This window comes from Strix aluco, chromosome 4 (genome assembly GCF_031877795.1).
Source record: "Strix aluco isolate bStrAlu1 chromosome 4, bStrAlu1.hap1, whole genome shotgun sequence".
NCBI classification, from domain to species: Eukaryota; Metazoa; Chordata; class Aves; order Strigiformes; family Strigidae; genus Strix; species Strix aluco.
In genome coordinates this window covers 93,807,966-93,830,488 of record NC_133934.1, presented here as the reverse complement: position 1 = coordinate 93,830,488, position 22,523 = coordinate 93,807,966, and the positions used below count along the sequence as shown (strand labels likewise).

Sequence of the window (22,523 nt, the reverse complement as noted above, 5' to 3'; positions counted from 1 at the left end):
ATGGAGCAATGCAGCAGCTGTTTGAACAGGAATTAAATACACTAGATGGAAGCACTGGTGCATTAGAGATCTGGGTCATTCAGGTGTCTCATTTAGCCACTGATAGAGTCCAGAAACACAGTCTCTAAGTACACAATCCAATTTTTCTTTTCTCTGGTCTTGTTGACTTACATGGCACAAAGACAAGGCCTGTAGCAGCTACACTGATTTCCAGAAGCTGCGCATATGTCACTGACGGCTGATGCTAAGATGACAGTGCATATTAACAGTCTTAGTTGGAAGGACTATGGAGATACTGCAGGGGTTGCAGCAGCAGATTGACTCGGCTGTGCACAAAATGGGTGACAAAACCCTTGCTAATGCTCCACCGGGGATGGCACTGAGCTGGGATACGCAGCATGCAAGTTTTACTTGTGTGTCATATGCAAACTCAGCACAAATAGTAGGAATGAAACCCATAAATTGGAGCTGTGCCCAAACCTCATCCAGATAAACTGTTCATACAGGCATAGTTCAGATTACAGTAATGAAAAAACTAATTGCTAGGATCTGACGTTTCCCTGTAACAAATCCAGATGGGTCTTTATTTAACTTTAATCCTTTTCAGACACAGCAAGGATGAAGCATTTATTAATGGGTCAGAATAGAGAGCTGCCTTGTACTATGCAAACCCTATCTCCATTCAGTTTCAGTGGTAAATTCATTGCCCTGCTGTTTCAGTGAATGGTACATTATATTCAGACAACACTAAGTAACATTGTACGCTCAGTGTAAAAAAACCTGGAAGAATTGACTACTATGGCAGAGCTCTAAAACAATTTTCTATTTCAACAGATTTTCTCTTACAGTTTATGTACAGCTAGTACAAGTTATTTATCATTTTATCTTGAGACAGATACTGAAAATATTCGCAGACTTCAAGGGGAAGTGGGTACCTAAGGCAAGTGGTTCAGATGTTCAGTGCAGCTGAGAATCTCAGACTCAGTCACTAGCCTCAGACATACCCTGTCTCCTGCTGGAGAATTGCTAAATCATGCTCCTTGGCCTGCAAAATACTTTCCCCCCCCATGACAATGGTAAGAGAGACAATTTGTAATTTATTTGTTTCAGTGCTCTCCGGGGTCTAGCAGACACTTAGCAGTTTCATAGCAGTTGAAAAACAGGAGCTTGAAATTACTCTGTACTTGTAATCTACCTACCCTGGATTTTTCTGTTTATTAGCTTTCTTGATGGATTGAGTTTCCAACATAGCTGAGTTTCAGTACAATCAGGCCATTACTCAGTGGGAATTGCAAATGTACGTAACTGTTTATGTACTCTAAAGCAAAGTAGCTGGAGCAATCCCCTCTTCCCTCTGAGAGTAAGTCATCTTAAGAAGTGTCCTTGTTTCCAGCGCATCATGAACTAGTACATTGCTTGGCAAGTGGTAATGAGATCACAACCAGCAACTGCAACTTTCTTAACTCCTTCTAATGCAAGTGAAAAACATGGTGGTTCTTCCAACTTAAAAAATACAAGTGGTTGAGTCTCCTCTTGCTGTAAACAGGCTTTTCTAAAGCACATACATTAGTTACTAACAAAGTTAACAAGGTGGTCTTGGCTACTGTGTACTCTTTTTTCCCCTCTGTAACTGACAGTAGTGTTAAGCACAGGAACTGACTGATGTAATGATGGAGATGCTGCTTTCCTGCTGTGCTTGTGATGGATGTCATGATTTCAGCCTATTTTATAAGAACATGATGATGGAAGAAATTGTAGACAAGTATTTTAACTACCTAGCTTATTTCACCCTCAAAGCAGGAATACAAATTGGATTTTGCTTTTCACAATCCCCCTTCAGCATATTGAAGGGAGGCTGCAGAGTGGGGTTCCTGTACGAGAGTGAGCCTGTTATTATTGTGGTGTCAAATACAACTCAAATTCTAATCCTAGTGGGGTCACCCCCTGCCCCAGTGCATTACTGACTGGCAGGAGCATGCAATGGTAGATAAACTAGTCTTTTTTTATATATATATATACACACACACCGTCTTCATATACTGTGCTTGACCTTGTTCTCAAAGCCTCAGATGAGTTGTGTTTTTTTTTTTTAAAAATGACCAGCTGCTCTGCTTGTCGGTGCTGATTGGCAGTCCTGTTCTCCCCTTCCCCACAACACCCAGGGTCTCTTTCGTATGTAGTGTGAAGTAGCATTATTCCTTTCAACAGCAGTGAACATTAGATCAGCTCAGCCATCTCACAAAACTTCACCTTACTATTAGTGAATTGCCGTGCCAAAAAATGAGCGGTACCATTCTGGTCAGCCTCAACTTGCAGTCAGTAGCAGGCAGGCCACAGGCTGTGTGAGGACTTGCCTATTCCATGATCAGAAAAGACACAGCACGGTTCATGGCTCCACAAGCCAAGCAGAAGTCAGGCAGGCACCTCAGTTGCTCTGTACTCCCGGCAAATGGATGAGGGCTCATACACCTCATCGGGCTGAGGCTAGGCTGGCTTAATGGACTTGCTTTAAAAAACGTGTATTAAGTATTTCCACACTTGGATTCCAATCTCTACCCCTGTTTTACAGTACTGTACTGCTCTCTTGCAGAAACAGCCAATATAATTTACTCCCACACAGCAGCAGGCATGACCAACACTGCTACTTGCACCTATCCTTCATGCAGGAAGCACCAGACAATCTGCCCCCGACAAAGCATCCATGGGATGACAGAGTCTTTTCTGACACACCTTTTGTAATCATGCAATTTGTTTATGGCTTTACTGGCAAAATGTGCTGCTGAACCTCACCTCTAAAGTAGCTGAACTTGGACAAATGCTTGCTATCTCTTAGCAGAAGTGCTGTCTTACAGCTCCAAGGACAGGCACAACTGGAGAGCAAGTCCTAAACGCCCTGCTGTCATCCTTTACTGGAAAGGAGCCAAGAAGCAAACTGGAGAGTAATTTTTCACCCAGCCTGCTAGAGCAGACTACGTTACTAGAGTGCCAGTCTACTAGCACATTGTATGTTTCCCAGTGCTCGCAACCCTCTTTACTGTATTTCTGAAGGCAGTGGTTAGTTAGGGAAAGCTTTCCAAATTCTTCTTTCTAACCAGGTGCACATCAGGTAGATGCTGCAGCATTTTTTTTTCCTTCCAGTGTATTCAGTCAGCTGCTCAGTTAAGCAACAAATCTGCTGTTTCATTAATAGTTAATCAAGGAAAAGGCAACTCTAAAGGAATATGGAGAACAGCAGCTCAAGAATGATGCACTAGAGAGTTTTAACTAGTGGTTTATTTCATGAGGGGAAAAAAAAAAAAAAAAGACTTGTAGCTGGGCGACAAGGGGAAAAGAGGGATGATGCCCAAGTCCATTTTCTTAAAGTGGTCTACAGACCATATTTTTCTATCAGCAGAAGGCTGAGTCTGGCTCCAGAGGTATAAAAGGAACATTTACCTGCATTTTCCAGTTCCCTGAAAACTTCGAATTACTGAGGTGACCACAGAAGTAAAAAAAAAAAATAGTGAATTAACCTTGAAGTTAAAGCTTGTTTACCTTCCACTTTCCAAAAAACCTACCTTCACAAAGTCCCTTTCGTAAAGCAGAAACGTTTATTACCACCTGCTTTAAAGTACCTTCTTCCCATTTTCTGCTCTAATGTGAGAAATTCATATTTTATACTTGTTTACTGGTCTTAGTTTGCAGTTGTTATACTAGAGCCAAAACCAAGACAGAGGAAGATATTTTTTCATCAGACCAAACTTTAGGTTACCTTTGAAGGAAGAGCTATGTTGTGTTCCAAGTTCCCGATTACTATACATTCAGCATGCTCCTTGCGCTTTTCGCAATAAGGAAAGAGCTCACGTTGCTGGTTTTTGTTAAGTTGAAAACAAGCTCACAGAATGAGGAAAATATTTTTAATGCAATAGGAAGTGAGAAGGGATGTTTATTTGGCTTCATTTTAAAGACTGCAAAATCACATCCTACTTAGCACCCTGAATGATCCACCATGAGAATATTGGAATTTTTACCAAAAAAATTGTGAACATTTACCAGAAGTTAACCTCAAACATTTTAGGAAAGAACGTGTTATTTTACTACTTGCTATATGGGAGGGTAAGCTGTACAAGGTGTTTAAATAACACTGTTTATATTACACCTGAATGTTATCACATGGGGCAACAGTGAATTTTGTAAGTTTTACTTACTGTGTCAACCTGCATTTGGATATAAAACTTCCATACAGAAGTATTTACAGATTTAAGTAACCTTAAGTGGATTAATATACTGCTGACCCACTATGCTTTGAAAATCACTATAAGGGAAGCATGTTTTGACGTCAGCAGATTGAATTGATTCCTGGTCACTAGAACTGCAGAGCTGGTAGGTCTAATCTCCAATTTGTATTTGTGTTGAGAAAAAAGTTCAACACCCCCTCCTCCCACTATCCTTCTAAGAATTTCTCTCCAGTAATTTGATTCCAAGTCTTCAGCAGCTCTTTTACCACTTGAGCGAAGCTATTTTTATTAAAGCTTTACTGTAGGCAGTCCATTTGACCTCAGAATCTCTTAAGCCAATCTGTTTGCTGTGAGGTCCACCAGAAACTATTGGTGTGCATTAGGAAGTTAAGTGCACTGGAAAGAATTACATTCCTCTGTTAATCCTGGAACTGCTCCTGGTTGAGCATACCTGCACAGTCCCAAGACTCAAATCTGTACCTACAGTAGGCAAACTCTGAACTAACACAACGGCACAAAGTACCAAGCCAGCCTTATTTTCCACCTGCTGTATTTTTTAGTCTAATGTGTCCTTCAATCCAAACTTTTTCAGTACAGCAGAATTACCCCTCTGCTCTTACCCGCCACCTATCCCAGAGCAGACACGCTTATCTGAATATAAATGCCTTGTAGAAAGATCAAGTTTAGTGTGCAAGAGGGTTGCTGTGTTTCCCAAAGATCCCCAGGAAGGACAGCAGTCAGGACTTGGCAGGCCAGAATTTGAGCCATTCTGTAACACAGCAAACAGCTGTTCACTCAGTCCACATAACCTTTTGAGCCCTGTTTCTTGGCAAACAGGCAAGAAAGATTTTAATTTGTTGTTTGGCAAAAACCACAAAATTCAGCACTCGTTAACTAAAGGGTAGTTTTTTATTCCCCGTTCAGACCGCCTCAAGGACATAACTAAATGTTGGAAACCCCACAGAAGGGCACATACAGTGAATGTGGTGAAATAGAATGTGAACAGCCCCAGGGGTTCAAATAAGGTAGGACCATTAGCTAACCAGAGGAAAAAAACAATTAAAACTCCGCTGAAGATGTTTTAACACTTTCTTCTCCATTTACACTGAAAAAAGTCAATTCCACCAAAATCCTTGCATCTCTAACAATACATTCAGTCCTGGCTAAAGAGTTTAACAAGATGGCAACAGGATGACTATAATACAAAACGTTCACTACTACACTCTGTACACACCTGTTGTCCAAGCCCTCCCCCTGACCCATGTAATGATGGTGCCCCCCTTATTTGCTTGCTTGCTGGGCCTGCCTGCGGAGGAGGACGTAGATCTTCTCCTTTATCCAGTCTTTATTGTATGGTTGGTATGTCTGAGTATCAGCACGGTAACTAGAGGAAAAAAAAAAAAAGAATTAATGTACTACCAGTCTGCCCTGTAGTACGCTTACCAGAAGAGCTTCACAGTTAAGCATCCTCAAGTGTACGAGGCAGAAAGTTGCATACAGAACACAAGTAATATCAGAAGTAGATGGGAATTGCCACTTATCAAACAGATTTATCCTGTTCCCTAAAAACCAGTTACCCAGCAGATCAGTAAGAACCTGAACTAAAACTAGATGCTCCGAGGAGTACTGAGTGCCTGGATCACAGTGTGTTCACATTTTAGTTCATGAATATAATTACTTATGGGAGACAACAAATGGAGCACCTTAATATTCTGGAGCTCGGAACAGAGAATAGTTCCACCAGGAAACAGTTTCATTTGTCTTAATGAGCCAAATGCTTCTTCAACACTACTTCAAGCAAGTGTTCATGTAAGTTTTCAAATGTTCCACTTCTGTTTGGAATTTTTAGAAAATGAATAAAAGCACAATTTTCCAGGAGCAAAGGTAGACTCATAGATGGATGACAAAGGATTCTTGCCAGTTGGCAGTGAGGGCAAGCTTACACCTAACAAACAAGGACACTTCAGAAAACTTAAACTAAAAACAAGAACGCACAGATTCATTTTCTTTGCTACTTGGGGATAGTTGATAAAAGTAGTCCACTAGCAAGTTTTCTTGCCAGGGTCAGACAACTCAGTTACTCAAGACACTGTTGAATTGAAGCAGAATTAAACCGAAAAATGCAAGTAAATTGCGTGAAGTTATCTGTGTAGATTCATGCTCTCCTTTCCCCCTTAGTCATTGAAGTTGAGTGGTTTTCTGATGAAGATGGTACTTTCAGCAAATGCTTCAAGAACTAAGAAGTCCCAGTCAGTTTTTAAATCTTAGTACACATATTTCTGATCAGGTAAGAAGGGTGAGATGGTCATTGGTAAGAAAGTAAGTAAAAATCTAGAGTTAACTCAATCCAGATCAGTTCTTATCTAAGGAAAAAACCCTAAGCATACTGTTTCTAAGAAAGCCTTGTTGTTTAAAACCCAACAAGACTGGTTCAAGGCCACAGAAAGAGTTTCAGTACATATTGATGATACAGTAGTAGTTGCAGTGCAGCATAAGAAATGTTAGTTTCTGGAAAAGTTACTGATTTCCACCCCCACCTCAATCCATTCATAATGCTACACTGCAAAACCAGTAAGTACTCTAGGAATCTCCATGAACACAAGACATGTCTGGTACGCTATGTGTGCCATCTGGTGGAAAACTATAAGCTGAAGTAGAATTTGGCACAACACTGAGTTGTACAAGCCTAATTAAGAACAGCACAAGACCGTACTAGCAAACAGTTGCTACTTCCTAAAACAAGTAGCTAGCTTCAGTCTGTTAGACAAACTAAAACAAAGTGTGTCTTTCAAACTGCATCAGCCCAGCACTGTAACACCTGAAGAGCAAACGGGTCAGAATGTCTAGGGACAACTGCAGAAACTGTAATCCTGTTTCACTTACTCTACTGAAAACTTTAGTAAATGGCATTTGTAATAAGTCACTATCAGTAACACAGATCCTGTATCTACATCAGAATGCAAAGGAAAGCAATCTGATGCTCAGGGTTTTTTTAAACAGCTTTTTATTTTAAACTGGAATTAACTGGCCAAGGCTGCTCACTGTGCAGCCACACAAGTACTTGTGCTGGGATTTCAGACAGAGCAGTACAGCTGCAGGAACATCCACACCAGATACTCACTGCCTTAAAAAGAGTATCTGGAATTTTGAGATTCAAAAGCCAAATACTATGTCTTTTGTTATTTGAATATGACATTTTTTATGTCCTACAGAATTTCTGCAAAGTTGATACCACTGTCACACCAAACCACTACCTGAAATTTATGGTATATAAAGCACTCATGATCTGGACTGAGTGATTTAGTTACAATGTGATGTTCTGAATAGTCAAATTTAACATTCAATTTCACAGTGCAGTCAGAATGGAAGTACACCAGACCACCTGTGCATGTCCACAACTTTAACACGCAGATGAGAACTGGAGATAATGTATTCACAAGAACACTTAAAACAATTAGCTAAGGCTCTCTGGAGGATTGACCTGTTCCTCAATCACTTCATCAGGATTTACAGAAACTTCCATGTTGCTGTACCTTGATCAAAATAAACAGTTGGCTGCAATGCACTTCTGTAGACCTCTACCACACCACTAGCACAGGCCTCAGCGGAATAAAATTCTGTAATTGTTCTGCCTCCTTAAGAATTGGACCAACTGCCCAAAGGCAGATACAGCCCCAGCTTAAACAGATTTTAGCATTAATAAAATACACAGCTGTATTAAACTACTGGACTTTAGTATTTGAAATGCTGGGAGCTTCAAGGTGACTAAATTCCTAGTGGAACTGTCAGTTTCTAAGCCTTCTTTAGAGATGCTTTATTTCAATGCAGTTAATTGGACTGGGCAACATGGCATGCCAGCTGCAATACTGCTGCCTTACAAACAGTTATTGCAAAAACCACCCAGAACCTTACCAGATTTCACATAAAACATGTAAGAGTTTAGACAGAAGACTTCTCACTTCTCTAAGTCACTGAAATGGACTTGTACAACTGAACTTACACAAGACAGCTGAGGTCTGCCAAGTCATCGATGAAGTCAAACAATTGGCTGATATCATAGGTAATGGAGGGACTGTTGGGATTCATTCTCTTCAGATGCTCTTCATACATTTTACAGACTCCTACAGAGAAACAAGATTAACAACACAATATTAAAAAAACAACTGTATTTGCTAAAACTTCTTCGGCTATTGAACCATAGATATCAGCAAAGTTTAGAGATGACTACCATGAAAACAGAGACTTAAACTTCTCACTCAGATTTTACAGAGTTGAAATGCTTTTGTTCTAGCTATTTGCACTGAAACACAATACTATAAAATCAGGTAAGATGCATGAAAGGAAGCATTATCATCATCTAGAGGAAAAAGTGTTAGTTCTGTCAAAGATGTAACTTTCCATGCAGTAAACTCCAACGGAAACGTGAAATTCCTCTGAATAATTTTAAAAGAGCAATTGCAACATATATTCCTACTCTACAAACACCTGAGAAAGAGCACTAATGTCAAATAAACCTACTCGAACCTAGTAAGAAAGATCATTCTTGATGAGAGTCGAACAGAGTTAACAGCACAAGCCTGCATATGAATTTAAATCAGTTTTATTAAGCTAGCCCATAAATAATTCAGCTACATTCCAGAAGAATATATTATTAAAGTCAGCACAGAGGCTTTACATGGTCTTTATTATGCTTTTGTTTGCCTTGCAAAACTTCCTGAAATTAGAATTTTTAATGTTAAGTGAGCTTCCACATTTAAATCATACAGCTGTGGTATTTCAATCTTCTTTCCAAGCTCACTATGTGCCTCTTAAAGTCACACAGCATTTTTTCTCTGGCACACATGCCACAAGGCTGCAAATTAAGTATCAGTTGTACACATACTTTTATGTATTATTTCCACCAGCAATCTTTCCTTTACATGGCTTGCACAAAAATTAGTGAGAGTTAGGCAATATTGCCTACTCTCACGAATTGAATGTTGTTCAATCTAGTTAAATCAAAAAGAGACATTTAATATAAAAAGAAGTTTTAGAAACAAAAATAACTATTTTTTAGTTTGCTAAAACATTAGTAAACTGAAAGCATGAAATTTTTGCATTTTTTTGTGAATTACCTTGGCAAAACATGAACAGCAACTTTATTTCTTACTGGGTAAGTTTGGGAATATGTCAAAAATGGTGTTTTAGTAACAGTTTTTGACTGCCATGTCTGCACCCACCTTCCATGCACTCATTCACCGATTCATAATCAGCATATGTTCTGCCTTCTGGCCTCTTGGTCGGCTGGACAAGTAGAATTGTGTGAGACTGAAAAACAAAATAAACACCAAGAAAACAGGTTACTTGCAAAATCTGAATATTTTGTTTGAATTAAGTTATTTATCTGAATGAAGCACTAAAAAGAAGCGTAATATTAAAACAATGAACTAGCAATCGAGGACACATTTTCCAAATAGTATTTATTGTTCATATAAGCTGTGTTAATATTTTTTTATTTCCAATCAGTCCTATCAATCCTTATGCAACTTTAAAATGTGTAAAGTCACCAGTAAACCAGCTACCGTGTTGAAAAAAAATACCATAGAAATAGTTTCTATTTAAAGACAAAAGCAAAGCAATATGAGAGCTATGCTATTAGTGCATTTACTTATTTTATTCTAAGTGAAAGCTGTTGGTAAGATTTTTAAATACCCCAGTTAAAGAGCAAGGAGGGAGTCCAATTTAACTTCGTTGTCAGTCTCACGGTAAAGATTTTTAACAGAAATAGATATTTTGATTTACTCAACTTCAAGGGAACACAAATTATACAACAAATCCACACTTAGTATTCAAGATTATTTCCTGCAAAACAGATGCACTGATTTTTCATACTTCAGTGAGTCTACTGAAACACTAATTATGACAGAGATAACTGTTCCAAATGTCAGAGCCTGTAAGCTTGTTCTTCTGCAGGGGGGACTTAGATGATTGTACGGTGTGTGGCTTGCATTATTTCTGCAATATTTTTCACTTGGCTACAGCAAGTAATTTGAGCAAACAAGCAAGATTTTTGAAGTCTACACAATCTGTGATCTAATTAACAGGTTACACAGCACAGGAAGTTTGCAAGCATGCTACAAAACACCATTTCTAGTGCTGCTAATTGGATCCAACACTTTCAATGGTAATATATGAGGTGAGCACACAACACGTAATATTCATGAAGGCAACTACAGAGTAAGACACACTGGAAACAAATACCAAAGCGTATTATTGGGTTTAAATTAACCAGCTGCTGATAGAAAAATCCTGACCCACGCTTTGGACATATGAGTGAAGATACCAGTTTAGGGTTCATCAAATGCAGTGACAGAAAAGAAAAATGGCAAATATTAGGATATATAAGGAACATGTAAGAAAACAGGACAATTTTTTATACCATAACTGATAGTGTTCCCATGCCTGGAGTACAGTTTTCGGTTCTTAAATTCTGTCTCCAATAACATGGTAGGAGATTCAGAGAAGCCCAGGAAAAAGTTACACAGAGAAACGGAAGCAGCAAGGCTTTTCCCAATCAGAAATGGAAAAAGAAGGGAATTCAGTGCCACACACTGTACCAAAATCATACAAAGGAGACTAGACCATTTAAGTCCACTTTTGTGTATGGCAGAGGATGCTAGATTTGAAAGGAATTCCCCAAGGGGGGTGGTGGTATCTGGCTATTCTTAAGTGCATTGTACTCACACAGGCGTGTCTTACCAGGGAGTCTGAATGACTGCCAAACTTTACTATAAAATACTTTTTCCAGCACTACCATTTTTATTTGCTGGTCACTGATGACAAGGCTTGGTTCCAGGACTTGCAATTCTGACTTCCTGGGAGCATTCGACTAAGGATCTCTTAATAACAACAATGGACGACACGTATCTGCCAGTTCAGTCAGCATGTTCTAAAAAAGGCTGTGTTATTTCAGCACCACAATGTCTTGCAAACTGTATTTGTGGTGTCTGATTACACATGTGTATTTATCTCTTTCAACTAAATTCAGTATTAAAAAAAAGATGTGAGTTACAGAACTGTATCATAATTGAGTGAATTCTGTATCTGCTTTCTCAGTATCTTGCTGGGGAATCATTTTAGGCTTTCTGGCTATTCCTCCCATTCTTTGCATGTTAAATGAATGTATATATTCTGAAATTATCCCAATAATCAGTTTATAGAAAAAAAAAAAAAAATCAGTGAGCCAGACATGTAAGACAGTTCTTTCACAACTTTACAGTAGAAATTCTTTGGGCTTCTGACTTTAAACCATTTATCACTTCAGATACTTTACAATATCCATATCAGACACTGATCTGACACTGGGACCATCCATATTGTAGAACTAACGTACGACATTCCAAAGACTTCTTTGGGATTCTTCCCATTACTTTACCTTAAAGGAAAAAAAGAAATAAAATTGCTCCTCCTCTCCTACCATGCAAGTACAAAAAACTGACAAGTTCAGAACCCGGACAGAAGTTTCCTCCAGCTATTACCTGCCCCACTGAATATGTACCTTGGCAACAGGGCAAAAATCAGTGTGATTAATAACTATTATGCTTTTCTATAGGTATAAATCTTGCTGTTAGGAAAAAGAAAACCAACACAAGTGAAGACCCATAAACCTTCATGCATTAGGACCAGGACCCCAATATGGACTCATTATTCTGATGCGCATGTTGGGTTTTCTTGCATTTTCTTTAAAAGCACAGTTGCACTGCCTGCTGTTAAGCAGGACACTGAAAGAGATACCACCAAAAGCACTCCACTTACTGAAGACACAACCCCATAAAAATGGTTAAGGGAATGCTGACAGCCAAACCAGCAGGACTTAGGAGCCAGGCTGTATCTGCCCAAAGAAGCTTCCACCAATTGTTGTCTATTCAACAACAAAGTGGGAAAAAAAAAAAGGAAGATAAACAAGTATTGTAAGAATAAAATGTGTGGTGATGCAAATACAAGTAGTATACTGCACACACCTAAATACCCGTCAGTTACTTCTGCTTGGCAGAAAAAGTGGTTTAAGTGTCACCTTTAATTTTGGAGAACAGGGACAGGGCTTATAGCTGCTCATCCTCGCAGAAGCTAACTGGTTTTGAGCAAGTGCCAGACAAATGTAGAACTTTGCTGCAAACACAGAAGCAGTCGTCCTTCCACCGCAGGACAATAGCTTGCTTCAGCATATTCAAATTTATTAGATGAACGCAACAAACTACTGTGACTGGTAGGCCTTTGTCCTCTAGCGTGCCGTTGGAACAGCCCACCAGCGCAAGCTGCCGCCCTTCTCTCCTCCAAGCCCTGGGGAGGAGCAGGGAAAGCAGCATAGGCAGAAACAGCTTCGATTAACTCGCATCAGCCGTTTACGGTCGGCACACTCGACGGATCCGCGAAGCCAGCGCTCGCAAGGAAGAGCAGCTCTTCCACAGGCGCCCGGGCAGGCCCGCTCCACGACAGGGCCGGAAGCCTCCCCACATCTGCCTCCCCGAGAGCAACCGGCCTTTGTGCCGGGGAGGCTCCGGCGGGGCGGCCTTTCGCGAGGCCGCTGCCCCGCCAGCACGTGCTGCCGCCTCCCCGCCCGGAGCGGTGGCCGCGGCCTTCCCCCGCTACCCGCCGCGCCTTCCCGCCCACGGCGCCGGCGACCGCCCCTTGCCCCAGCGGGGGAGAGGAAGGCAGCGTAGGCGGCCCGCGCAGGGTGGAGGGGACCCGCCAGCCGGGCCGCCGCCCGCCCCGCTCACCATCACGGCTCCCGCTCCTCAGCACCGCCGTGGAGAAGAGGCGCGCGACGATTCCCCCACAACCCCCCGCGCCCGCCGGAAACGCCGCGCTAACGGCCGACCATAGAGCTCGCGGCGCCAGAGCGCCCCCCGCGCACGCGCACGCCAGCCCAGGCCGGCGGGCGGGCGCGCGCCACACGGCGGGGCGCTGAGGATGCCGGGAGCGGCCGACGGCGCCAGGCTGGCGGGGGCGGGGTGCGCGCGGAAGGCTCTGAGCGGCCGCGCGGCCATCTTTGATGAGGGAGCCGCTCCTTCCCGCCGCGGGGCGCTGGGCGGCCGCGGCCTCGCCCGCCATCTTGAAGTCGGGAAGCGCGTGGGGGACAACGGGCGGAGGGCGGGGTGCGGTGCGGTGCGGTGCCCCGGAAGGGGAAGCGCTGGGTCGCGGAGGTGCCACTTGGCCTCCGAGGCGGCGGTGGCGGGGGCGGGTGGGCAAAGGGGGGTGCGCACAGGTGCTTAGGGGTTCCCCGCGCCTTCCTCCCGCGGACGCGGCCCGCGCAGGCCCTCAGGCCGCCTCGGCGCCCGCTGTTTCCCCCTCGCCTCCCGCTGGGGGCAGTGGGGTACCGGGGGAGGTTCCCCCCGCCTCAGGTGAGGGTCGGGCCTGCCTGCCCCGGGGCCGCGCCGCCCCCTCCCGCCAGCCGTGCAGGTGTCTCCCTGCCTGTCCCTCCCCGGGTGCGCCGGGGCTCCCTGCCCGCCCCTGCGGCGGTGTCGGGCGGCCCCAGCGGGATAGCGGCTGCCGCACGCCGGGCCCGGAGGGGCCGCCGCTGGGGGCCGAGCCGGCCGGAGCCGCCGGGCAAGAGAGACATGGCTGAAAGCCTTTCCTGGGAGCTCGGTGTCTGCACGGGTTAAGGCGTGCGGGGCGAGGTGGAAAAGTTGCTGTTGAATTTCACTTTAAGGGACTGGACAGAAAGCAGCGAAATGGATGACTTCCACTCTATCTGCCTGCTGTCTCTGGCCATGCTGGTCGCCTGCTATGTGGCAGGAATTATCCCCTTGGCAGTTAATTTTTCCGAGGTAAGACAGCTTCGCCGAACTGTTCGTTGGTTGCTATGGGAGAAACTAGACGGAGAGATCTACTAGCAGGAGTTCATGCTGTCCCCTTGCAAGTACGGCAGTGCTGTTAGGGGCGATGTAGTAACTTTAAAAGATTTTTGAGGAAGTTGTGAATGCGATATTCTAATTCAAAATCACAGTGTAAAGTTACGCTTGTTCTACAGTGTGTATAAAAGTCAATTTTGAGCCAAGCGTCTTCACTACAGATTAAGCGAAGACTCAGCATGTAGTGGAAGGACACGATAGGAGCTGGACATGGTTATTCTTAGAAGATTATGTCAGAAACTACTGAACTCAGATTAACTGTTAGTATGTGTCTATGGGCTATCAAATTAGGGCTTTTAAAAGCAATTCCGAGAATGTTCTCAGAAAACTTTGTTTTGGTTCCCAATTTTGTTCCCAGCTTGTGCTGCTGAAAATTAAGCCTTCAAGCTACGTTACTGTCCCACGTAACTCAAGGCATTCTTTTGGAAAAATATCTTGGATACATACTTTATTGTTAAAGGAGAGGGAGACTTTCGTAGATTGGATGAATTTCCAAGCAGTACAGGAGTTTAGAAGTAAGTGTATGTGGGTGCTTCTAAGAAACGATTGTTGAGGTGAGGATGATTGTTACAGTGTCTGGAAGTCTCCTAATATCCTCTGATGCCCGACGGGTTTTTCTCTTTATAAATGATGATTATTGTATAGAGGTGTGGTGTGGTGAGACTTTAGTTGCTCTAACGTAATAAGAATTCTCTTATGAGGGGTTTCCCATTTCTGCTGGGAGCAGTGCTGGTTTTGGAAAGCAAAGTGCTGGAAGAGAGGTGTGACTTGTTCCTGCGTCAAGTCATAGTGCTGATTGCACCTGTCCTTTGGTCCTGTTGTTACCAGGAGGCTTTGGGAGCAGTAGACCCTGAGCAACATGGAAGAAAACACTGTTCTGTTTGGTAACAGTACAGTTCAGCTAAATGGATCGAAACATGGCAATGTATTCTGAAGCCTTTACATAAACATTAGCATAGTCCTGTTTTGCCAGTGCTTTGTCTGATGCTTTGATGGACATTCCTTTGTATGTCTTCAATGCTGTTGCTTCCACTGTCTTGCTTTTCAAAACTTACTTTTGGTCTGAAGCTTATGAAGGATTTTATTGCAAATTTGCTGAGAACACTGCCTAACGCTCTAATATTGTATCTTTTTTTAATTTAATCTTGCACTTCCTCATGTATGTACTGATATTCACCTGTTGTCTCTGACTTTATATTCAGTGTTGTTTGAAGGTAGAGTTCTTGATCTGTGTTGATTTGGTTTGTTTATATATAGTTGAATCAACGGGCTCCTAAACCTTTTGGGGCTCCTAACAGCTGCGGGAATACAGATCTGTTGTGGATCCAAACCCAGCACTCTGCATAAGCAGTATTCATGTACTTATTAGCCTTTTGTGTGCACAGTATTTTACTAACAGTACACACATGCACAATCAAGTTTACTGTGGTATCTTAAACTCTCAGAAATTCTTGACTCAGTTTTACACTTGACGTAAATTAGATAATTTAAGGATCCACATGCAATGCTGGTTTAAAAGAGGAGCAGAATCTCTCTGCAAATTATGTACAAATACTAACTACTCCTGGAATTGTTCTAGTTTGGAGTTAGAATTGGTTTGTTTTAAATGATTGCTTAGGGCTCTGCAACAAGGACAATTTCAAACTGAAATGACTGGACTGTGCATTCTACTGTTTGCAGAAAGTTTTGCAGATGACCTTAGTGAGGAAACATTTCTCCTCCCACTGGCCACTTATAATGGTTAAGACAAAAATGAATGCTGTACATAATACACCCCAGATGCTGGAGAACAATAAAATTATTCATTAGTGTTAATACATTCCTTCAGATGAGATTTTTGCCATGGAACCTATTGGTTGTGTTCTGATTTCATGCTAGTTTCTATTTTTTTAAATTATATTTGGATATTCTCGATAGTATAAAACTCCAGCAAAGCCAGACATGATTAAACATTGTGGTAAAAAGGTACAGACTGAACAGAGCTTCACTTTATTTCTCTGTGCAGATGTACCCTCTCAGCTTAATCCTGATTTACAGTACTCTGTTGGGCTAACTTTGGGCTGGAAACAACACTATACCAGTTCTTGAGGCTATCTCTTAAGTTGTAGTCTAAATGCAAAAAATAAAGAAATTGAGTTCTAGCAGTTTGAGTGTTGTGCTGGTATGACAGGCAGTATTGACTGGACTGAGACTTCGTGCTGCTGAAAGTGAGTTTTTGATAGGTCCAGGTAAGAGTTTCCGTGCCATGCAGATTTAAACCAAATACTGAGCAGTGGAACAGTTTGCTAATTTGAGGAATTTAAGATTTTCCCATGTGTTTTTTAGCACTATTTACTGTATTGCTCTTGTTTTTAACAAGAGACATGCAAGTGTTTTTGTAACTGAAATGGTTTGATTTCTTGGATAAAACTAGATTACTTTTGCTTCCCTGGGTAGGCTGCAGTTATTAGATTGCAGTATGTTGTACTGAAAAGGAGATGTAGACTTCTCTTGAAATAGTAACTTGTTCGCATGTATTATTTTCATGGATCTTTAAAATTCACATGGATCTTTAAAATTCACAGATGCCCAAATGAAAGCACGCAGTACTCTCTGTTTGCAGTTGTAATAAAACAGTGTTACTTCTGAAGCTTTTTCTTCCTCTCTGTGTATATGTATGTAAAAGAGATGATAGTGCTGCAGTATAAAAATAATCTTGTTTTTGCTTGTAAGATACTATATTTTTGCAAAACAACTTCATGAACAGTGGGTGTTGAAGATTATCTGTTCATGTAGCTTGCCACTGTATAAAAATTTACCAAGTAGAATTGTTATATATGCCAGTATGCAGTGCATGTTTGTGGAAACTTTACAGGTGTTTTCATCTCTTACATATTATTATTTGAATTTCCCCCAGTAATGCTGTAATTGTTTCCTTATGGTCACATTTGGCTTGCTTTCAGAAAGCTAGTTTTGCATCTCTCTAGGGCCTTCTATTTCTTCTATGCAAGTGTTGCCTATTTCAGTGGTTAAACGGCTTGTGTCATTAGAGTGCCTGAAGGAGAACGGACGGATGGCATAATAAGGATAGGCAACAAGTGGTTTCCCGTTAGTCAAACACTGACCTCTGTCTCCAGGTCCTCAGTAGTTAACGTTAGTATTTTGGTAGCACCCAGACATCTCATTGTGCATGGAGGATGATGATGGTTCTGCCACAGAATGTATGCTGCATAGTTGTTACGAGGATCTAAACTCCCGTGGTTGCTACATGTGATAGAAGCCTCTTACAGAAATGATGAGAAGCAGGCTCTGCAAGCTGTCATATTTTAGAGTCTATTAGATGTTTATATAATTGTATTTTCAGTACATGGCTTTGACTTTAGCCTGTCAATGTTGTAGTCACAAGGAAGCAAAAAGTAATAGGTAAGCTGTTCTTATATTGGTAAAACAGAATTTAGTCAGTTTGGGAGGGGTGAGGGAGGAGTAATAAATATCCCTCTAAGCTTTTTGCCCAAAATTATAATATAACTAGGAATATAACTCTTACTAATAGTAGCAAGTACTTATAAATGCTTTATGTGTGTGGTTTTTTATCTTGTAGAAATTTTTCCTGAAAAATGAATGAAATTATTTTTCTTTACTACACTATAAAAACAAGGTTTATGTATTTTTTGTTAAGGCTTAATTGCAAATTTGCAATACTTAAGTAACAAATTATTTTACAACCTGTCTTTGCAGAGGGGAAAGGAGATTGCCATGGTCTGTAATTACGTGGAGAGTGGCATATCATTTTTATATTGCCCTAAATGCCTTTACAGTCTTTAACTCATTTTAAAATGCTACTGGAAGGCTTAGAAATGGTTGTAAAAACAAATAGCACTGTTCTGCATTTATGTGTCTCCTAATCAGATTAAAAAGAAAAAAAGACTGACATGAAATCTATATTAGCACCATTACAGTTTGGTGCAGTTCCCTCATTTAAACTCTCATTTGAGTAAGCCCTCTTAAATTATTTTTTATAATTCCAGTTTTGGAGCTATTTTGGGGATTCAGTCCCTTCTGCCATATTTTGTAGCTACCTGGCATTCTGGAAGTCCTGTGATACTGTAGTTCTAAAACTTCACCTGGCACCTTATTTTTTTTTTAATACATGGAACACATTATCAGATCTTTCAAGTACAAAAAAAGTACCTTTCTCTTAAAATTACTTTTTTATCCACAGTTTTATCTTTTTAAAGAAAGTCTGTTCTTCAATGATACCCTATTAAATAGAAGGCCATGAAAGCGTGGCGGTATTAAGGACAAGCTTCTGCACAAGAGTGGCTGTTTGGTTTAGAGACTGTTCCACTATCACGTAACAGTTTAATTTCATTTCCGCTGTGTCTCTAAACCTGTAGGTGAAAGTAGAGCTCCTTCTGATTTTTCTCTAAAATCATCCTTTTCTCTTTCTGTAGTCCTAAAACTTTTCTTAGCCCTTTTCTGTTATATAAATATGGCTGACTTAGTAGTTTTCACTATTCCTATTTGTAGATACACTATCTGTATTTGTATCTGTAGATGCATTTACATTATTGGTTCTCTCATCTTTCTGGTTTTGCTTTGGTAATTTAGTTTTCTTTTGTTGTTTAGATTGGCTTTTTGGGGGAACAGGCAATTCATCTTGAGCTCTGTCGTATCTAGCAGAGATTTTAGGGAACTTGCATGTTTAAGTATGATTTCTAGTGGGAAGGATATATTTGAAAACAAACCCAGAATGGAGATAAAATGTAGAGTTGCAAACATGCTTCAAAATTTAGGCAGTTTCAATCTGTCTTTGTCTTTGCAGGCTTTACAGTTTGAAGCCCTAGAGGATGAATTAGACCCCAATAATCCTTAGTGCCAAATATAGCAGTTCTTGCTCTTTTCAAGTATGCTACATTTCATTTCTTGTCTGATGTTAACAGTCAAATGGGTCATCCTTAACTTTCCTACTTCAGTTGATTGCATTGGACGCTGGATATGTTCACTTTTCAGAAAGTTAATCATTTGAAATACAGGGCTATGCAACTGGGGCTGTTGAATAAAAATCAGAAAGAGGTTTTGTGGATCATTCTCTACCCCAACCTCTGTTAATGAGCGAGAGTAAAGAAAGCATTTTAATTCTTAATGATGATACTTGTTTTGTACTTGCTTGCAGGAGAGGCTAAAGTTGGTGACTGTTCTGGGTGCTGGGCTGCTGTGTGGAACTGCCTTGGCTGTCATTGTGCCAGAAGGAGTACATGCACTTTATGAAGACATTTTGGAGGGTAAGAACCAAACCCAGATGGCCTTGTACAAGATAACTTAGGTCATGGTGGTATGATATACTGGGGCTCATTTCTGGGGCTTTTAACATGAGACTGGCGGAAGGGTTTCACAGCAGCATGACCCAAAGCTGACATAGAACCACAAAACTGCCATAGGCATGATGTTGCATGTTTACGGTGATTTGACAGAGGGATGTGATCATGCTGTGGATCGATGGCTCTTGTAGAGTGATCCAGTCATTTGCGGGTCCAGGTACTGTAATTTTCATGGAACCACAGACTTTTATGCCAGGTAATGTGTAGTGTTCCTTATTCTGGGGAGAGTTAAAATTTAACTTTCAAAGGAGGTGTAAGGATGCCTTCAGCAGAGAATGAAATTGTGGACTATTTGCTGTTGCTTTTTGTAGTTTAGATTGCTTCTTATTAAAGCAATGGCAGAAAGTGTTTTATAGGTTATACATACTTGCCCTTGTAAGAATTTCCTCCTTTGAAGCTGAAGCGTGTCTTGGAATTAAGTTACCTTAATATACTTGGCTGAAAATTGTGGTTCTGTAGGGCTAATTCACAGAGTAGGAGGCATTTCTTTCTTGGGTGATGGCATCCCTTACATGCGCGTGGTTCCAAGTTCAAGCATCCAGTTGTAGTCTGCTGTTGCTGGTCTTCAAAACCTCATAGCCTCTAATGAACAGCTCTAAGCTGACAGCGATTATGTGTCTTGTAGGGATGTGAGTGTGGAGCACATTTTATACCCATAAGTTTTAGTAAACCTCAGTTTGAGGTTATGATATTACTTTAGTCAGGGCTCATTACTTCTGTTTGGAGCGCACTTTAAATCTTGCCTTAGCTTGGGGTCTTGTGCTATTACATTACCATTGCATGTATGAGATTTTTCCAGTATGCTCAGAATCAGAAATTTGCCTGAAGGTAAACGGCAACAACTTAGTGGTCACAGGAGAAAGGACTATAAAGTTGAGGCTGTAGAGAACTTTGCAAGCGTCTGATGTACTGTTGTTGCTAATCTGGGATTGAGAGATAATTGTAATGCTTGCTTTTCTTGTACTACTGTTTTTTTGTTGTTCCTACACCGTTTTAATTTCTTTTTAGTAATATGCTTTAATGTATCCTGTTTTAGCTTCCACTAAAATTATGTTGTTCTGTTTAAAGTAAACAGAAGATAATATACAAAATGAAAGAACCTCTGATTATGTTTTTATACTGTACTGTAATTTGTGCACTGTAATGTAGGATATCTCTAATGAGCTGTAGTTCTGGGTTTACTCTCCATTCAATTTTAATTCCAAGTAGACTAAATTTTTCTTGTAATGATATGGCTAGCAGTAAATACAATTGCTGTGAACGTTTGCATTTTTTTTTCCACTAAATGGAGCATACTGTTCATGTATGAAATCTCCAGCCTGCTGTTTAGAGCTATATGCTCTGTAATTTAACGTTTAGTGTGTGGAGAAGAAAGGCACTTCCCATTACTGCAGTAGTAATATCAGAAGTCTTTACCTAGGGAAAAAGAACTTGTTCTGTGAATTAACTCGGACTCAATACAGTATCATGTCTAAAGCCAGTCTGTCTGTAAAGACTTTTTTTTGTGTTGCAAAGAGCCAAAATTCATGGGTATTATAGATGTAAGTACAAAAAATATTTCTATATTTCTAGAACAAATTTCTATATTTTTCTTACAAAAGTAGGATATTCAAAGTTAAGCTTAAGATTCTGAGAACTTAAAAGCTTTTGGTGCTTTTTTTTAGTTTTTTACAAATTCATCAAATTACATAATTAAACCTAGAAAGCTGCCTAAGGGAACATTGAGGTAAATTCATGTAACTGGGGGGAAAAAAAAAAAAACTGTTTGTTTTCCCAGTTCCAAGTGTAATTTAACTCTGAGACTGGTTGCTTGTTATCAAAACAGGTGGTTGTCATTGATACAAAAGTCATTTACTTCTATATTTTCCCACAGGCCACAGAATAAATAACTTCTAATTTTTGACCTTATAGGCTGAGGGCAAATAGCATATCATGATTCTGATTATTATTTGATCATAAATTTATGCATGTGTGTAGTGAAACTTCGGCTTGACTGTTACCAGCAAATAAAATTCCTTTGGTGACTTCAGTCCTTTGTTTTAACGGATGAAACTGGATAACCGCTGTCAGAAAGATTGCCCTGACCTACCCACTATGTTTTATGGCTTGAAATGATCTGAAGCAAAGTTAACTTTTTAATACAGATCGCAATAATCTTGTGTGGTCTAAAGTTATTTTCCTGATCAATCTTGTTCAGCAAAGATGTTTGTGAAATCTTTCAAGGGCTATCAAGCCTATTCTGATGTGCTTTGTCTGTAGTAATGGCATTGTGCCAACATTTTGTACAGTGGGATGGATATACAATTGTGTTTCATTCAAGATGATGTATGAATACTCCAGCAAGAAGATGACTTGCTAGAGTAAGTCAAGTTTTTGTTGTTAATGTCTAAAACTTCTGAAGAGTAGTTGCCAACCAAAAGACCTCCCCAAAATGACAAAAGTTTTATTTTTGTCACTTAAGTCACAGATGTTGGGAAAGCCCTAATATATGCTGTGCTCCATTTTGTTTGTTGCCATTCTTTTTTTAATAAAGTTAGATGCATGAAAGTTGCACTGTCACTCACTTTAAAAAAAATAATTATCTAGAGTGAACTTCAAAAATACAAGGTTGAAACAAGGTTGTTAGTCCTCGTACAGTTAAATGTGATAAAAAGTAAATTAAAATCAGTAACACTCATAGAATCAGAGAATGGTTTGGGTTGGAAGGGACCTTAAAGACCATCTAGTTCCAACCTCCCTGCCATGGACAGAGACACCTTCCACTAGCCCAGGTTGCTCAAAGCCCCGTCCAACCTGGCCTTGAACACTGCCAGGGAGGGGGCAGCCACAGCTTCTCTAGGCAACCTGTTCCAGTGCCTCACCACCCTCACAGGAAAGAATTTCGTCCTTGTATCTGATCTAAATCTACTCTCTTTCAGTTTAAAGCCATTACGCCTCGTCCTATCACTACATGTCTTTGTAAAAAGTCCCTCCCCAGCTTTCCTGTAGCCCCCTTTAAGTACTGGAAGGCTGCTATAAGGTCTCCCTGAAGCCTTCTCTTCTCCAGGCTGAACACC

General features: G+C 40.8%; 2 protein-coding genes across 7 annotated transcripts in view; one reads left to right on the top strand and one right to left on the bottom strand.

Annotated features, from left to right (window-relative positions):
- Window positions 1-5,107: 5,107 nt before the first annotated feature.
- Window positions 5,108-13,120, bottom strand: ERH (ERH mRNA splicing and mitosis factor). The gene is made up of 4 exons (XM_074824359.1): window positions 12,974-13,120; window positions 9,437-9,524; window positions 8,218-8,338; window positions 5,108-5,601 (listed from the first exon to the last, which is right to left on the bottom strand). Exons 1-4 carry the CDS (start codon window positions 12,974-12,976, stop codon window positions 5,499-5,501), a joined length of 315 nt encoding a protein of 104 aa, XP_074680460.1. The 5' UTR covers window positions 12,977-13,120; the 3' UTR covers window positions 5,108-5,498.
- A 293-nt stretch (window positions 13,121-13,413) lies between these two features.
- The window catches only part of SLC39A9 (solute carrier family 39 member 9), a 33,657-nt gene continuing 24,547 nt past the window's right edge, over window positions 13,414-22,523 (top strand). For 2 of the 6 annotated variants that reach the window (XR_012623270.1, XM_074824354.1), the window contains exons 1-2: window positions 13,414-14,023; window positions 19,263-19,371. Coding sequence is in view for 2 of the 6 variants with exons in the window: in XM_074824354.1 (XP_074680455.1) it covers window positions 13,928-14,023; window positions 19,263-19,371 (205 nt within the window). In the remaining 4 variants the exon portion in view is untranslated. The other 4 variants (XM_074824355.1, XM_074824356.1, XM_074824358.1 and 1 more) reach the window with 4 other exon arrangements.

Bases quoted from the DNA above. Each gene is read 5' to 3' on its own strand.
- ERH (XM_074824359.1), bottom strand. The intron at 8,339-9,436 runs GTGGGTGCAGAC...GTTTCTCTGTAG, and splicing joins GGTGAATGAGTGCATGGAAG to GAGTCTGTAAAATGTATGAA. The intron at 5,602-8,217 runs GTAAGTTCAGTT...TTTTTCCTCTAG, and splicing joins GCAGACCTCAGCTGTCTTGT to TTACCGTGCTGATACTCAGA.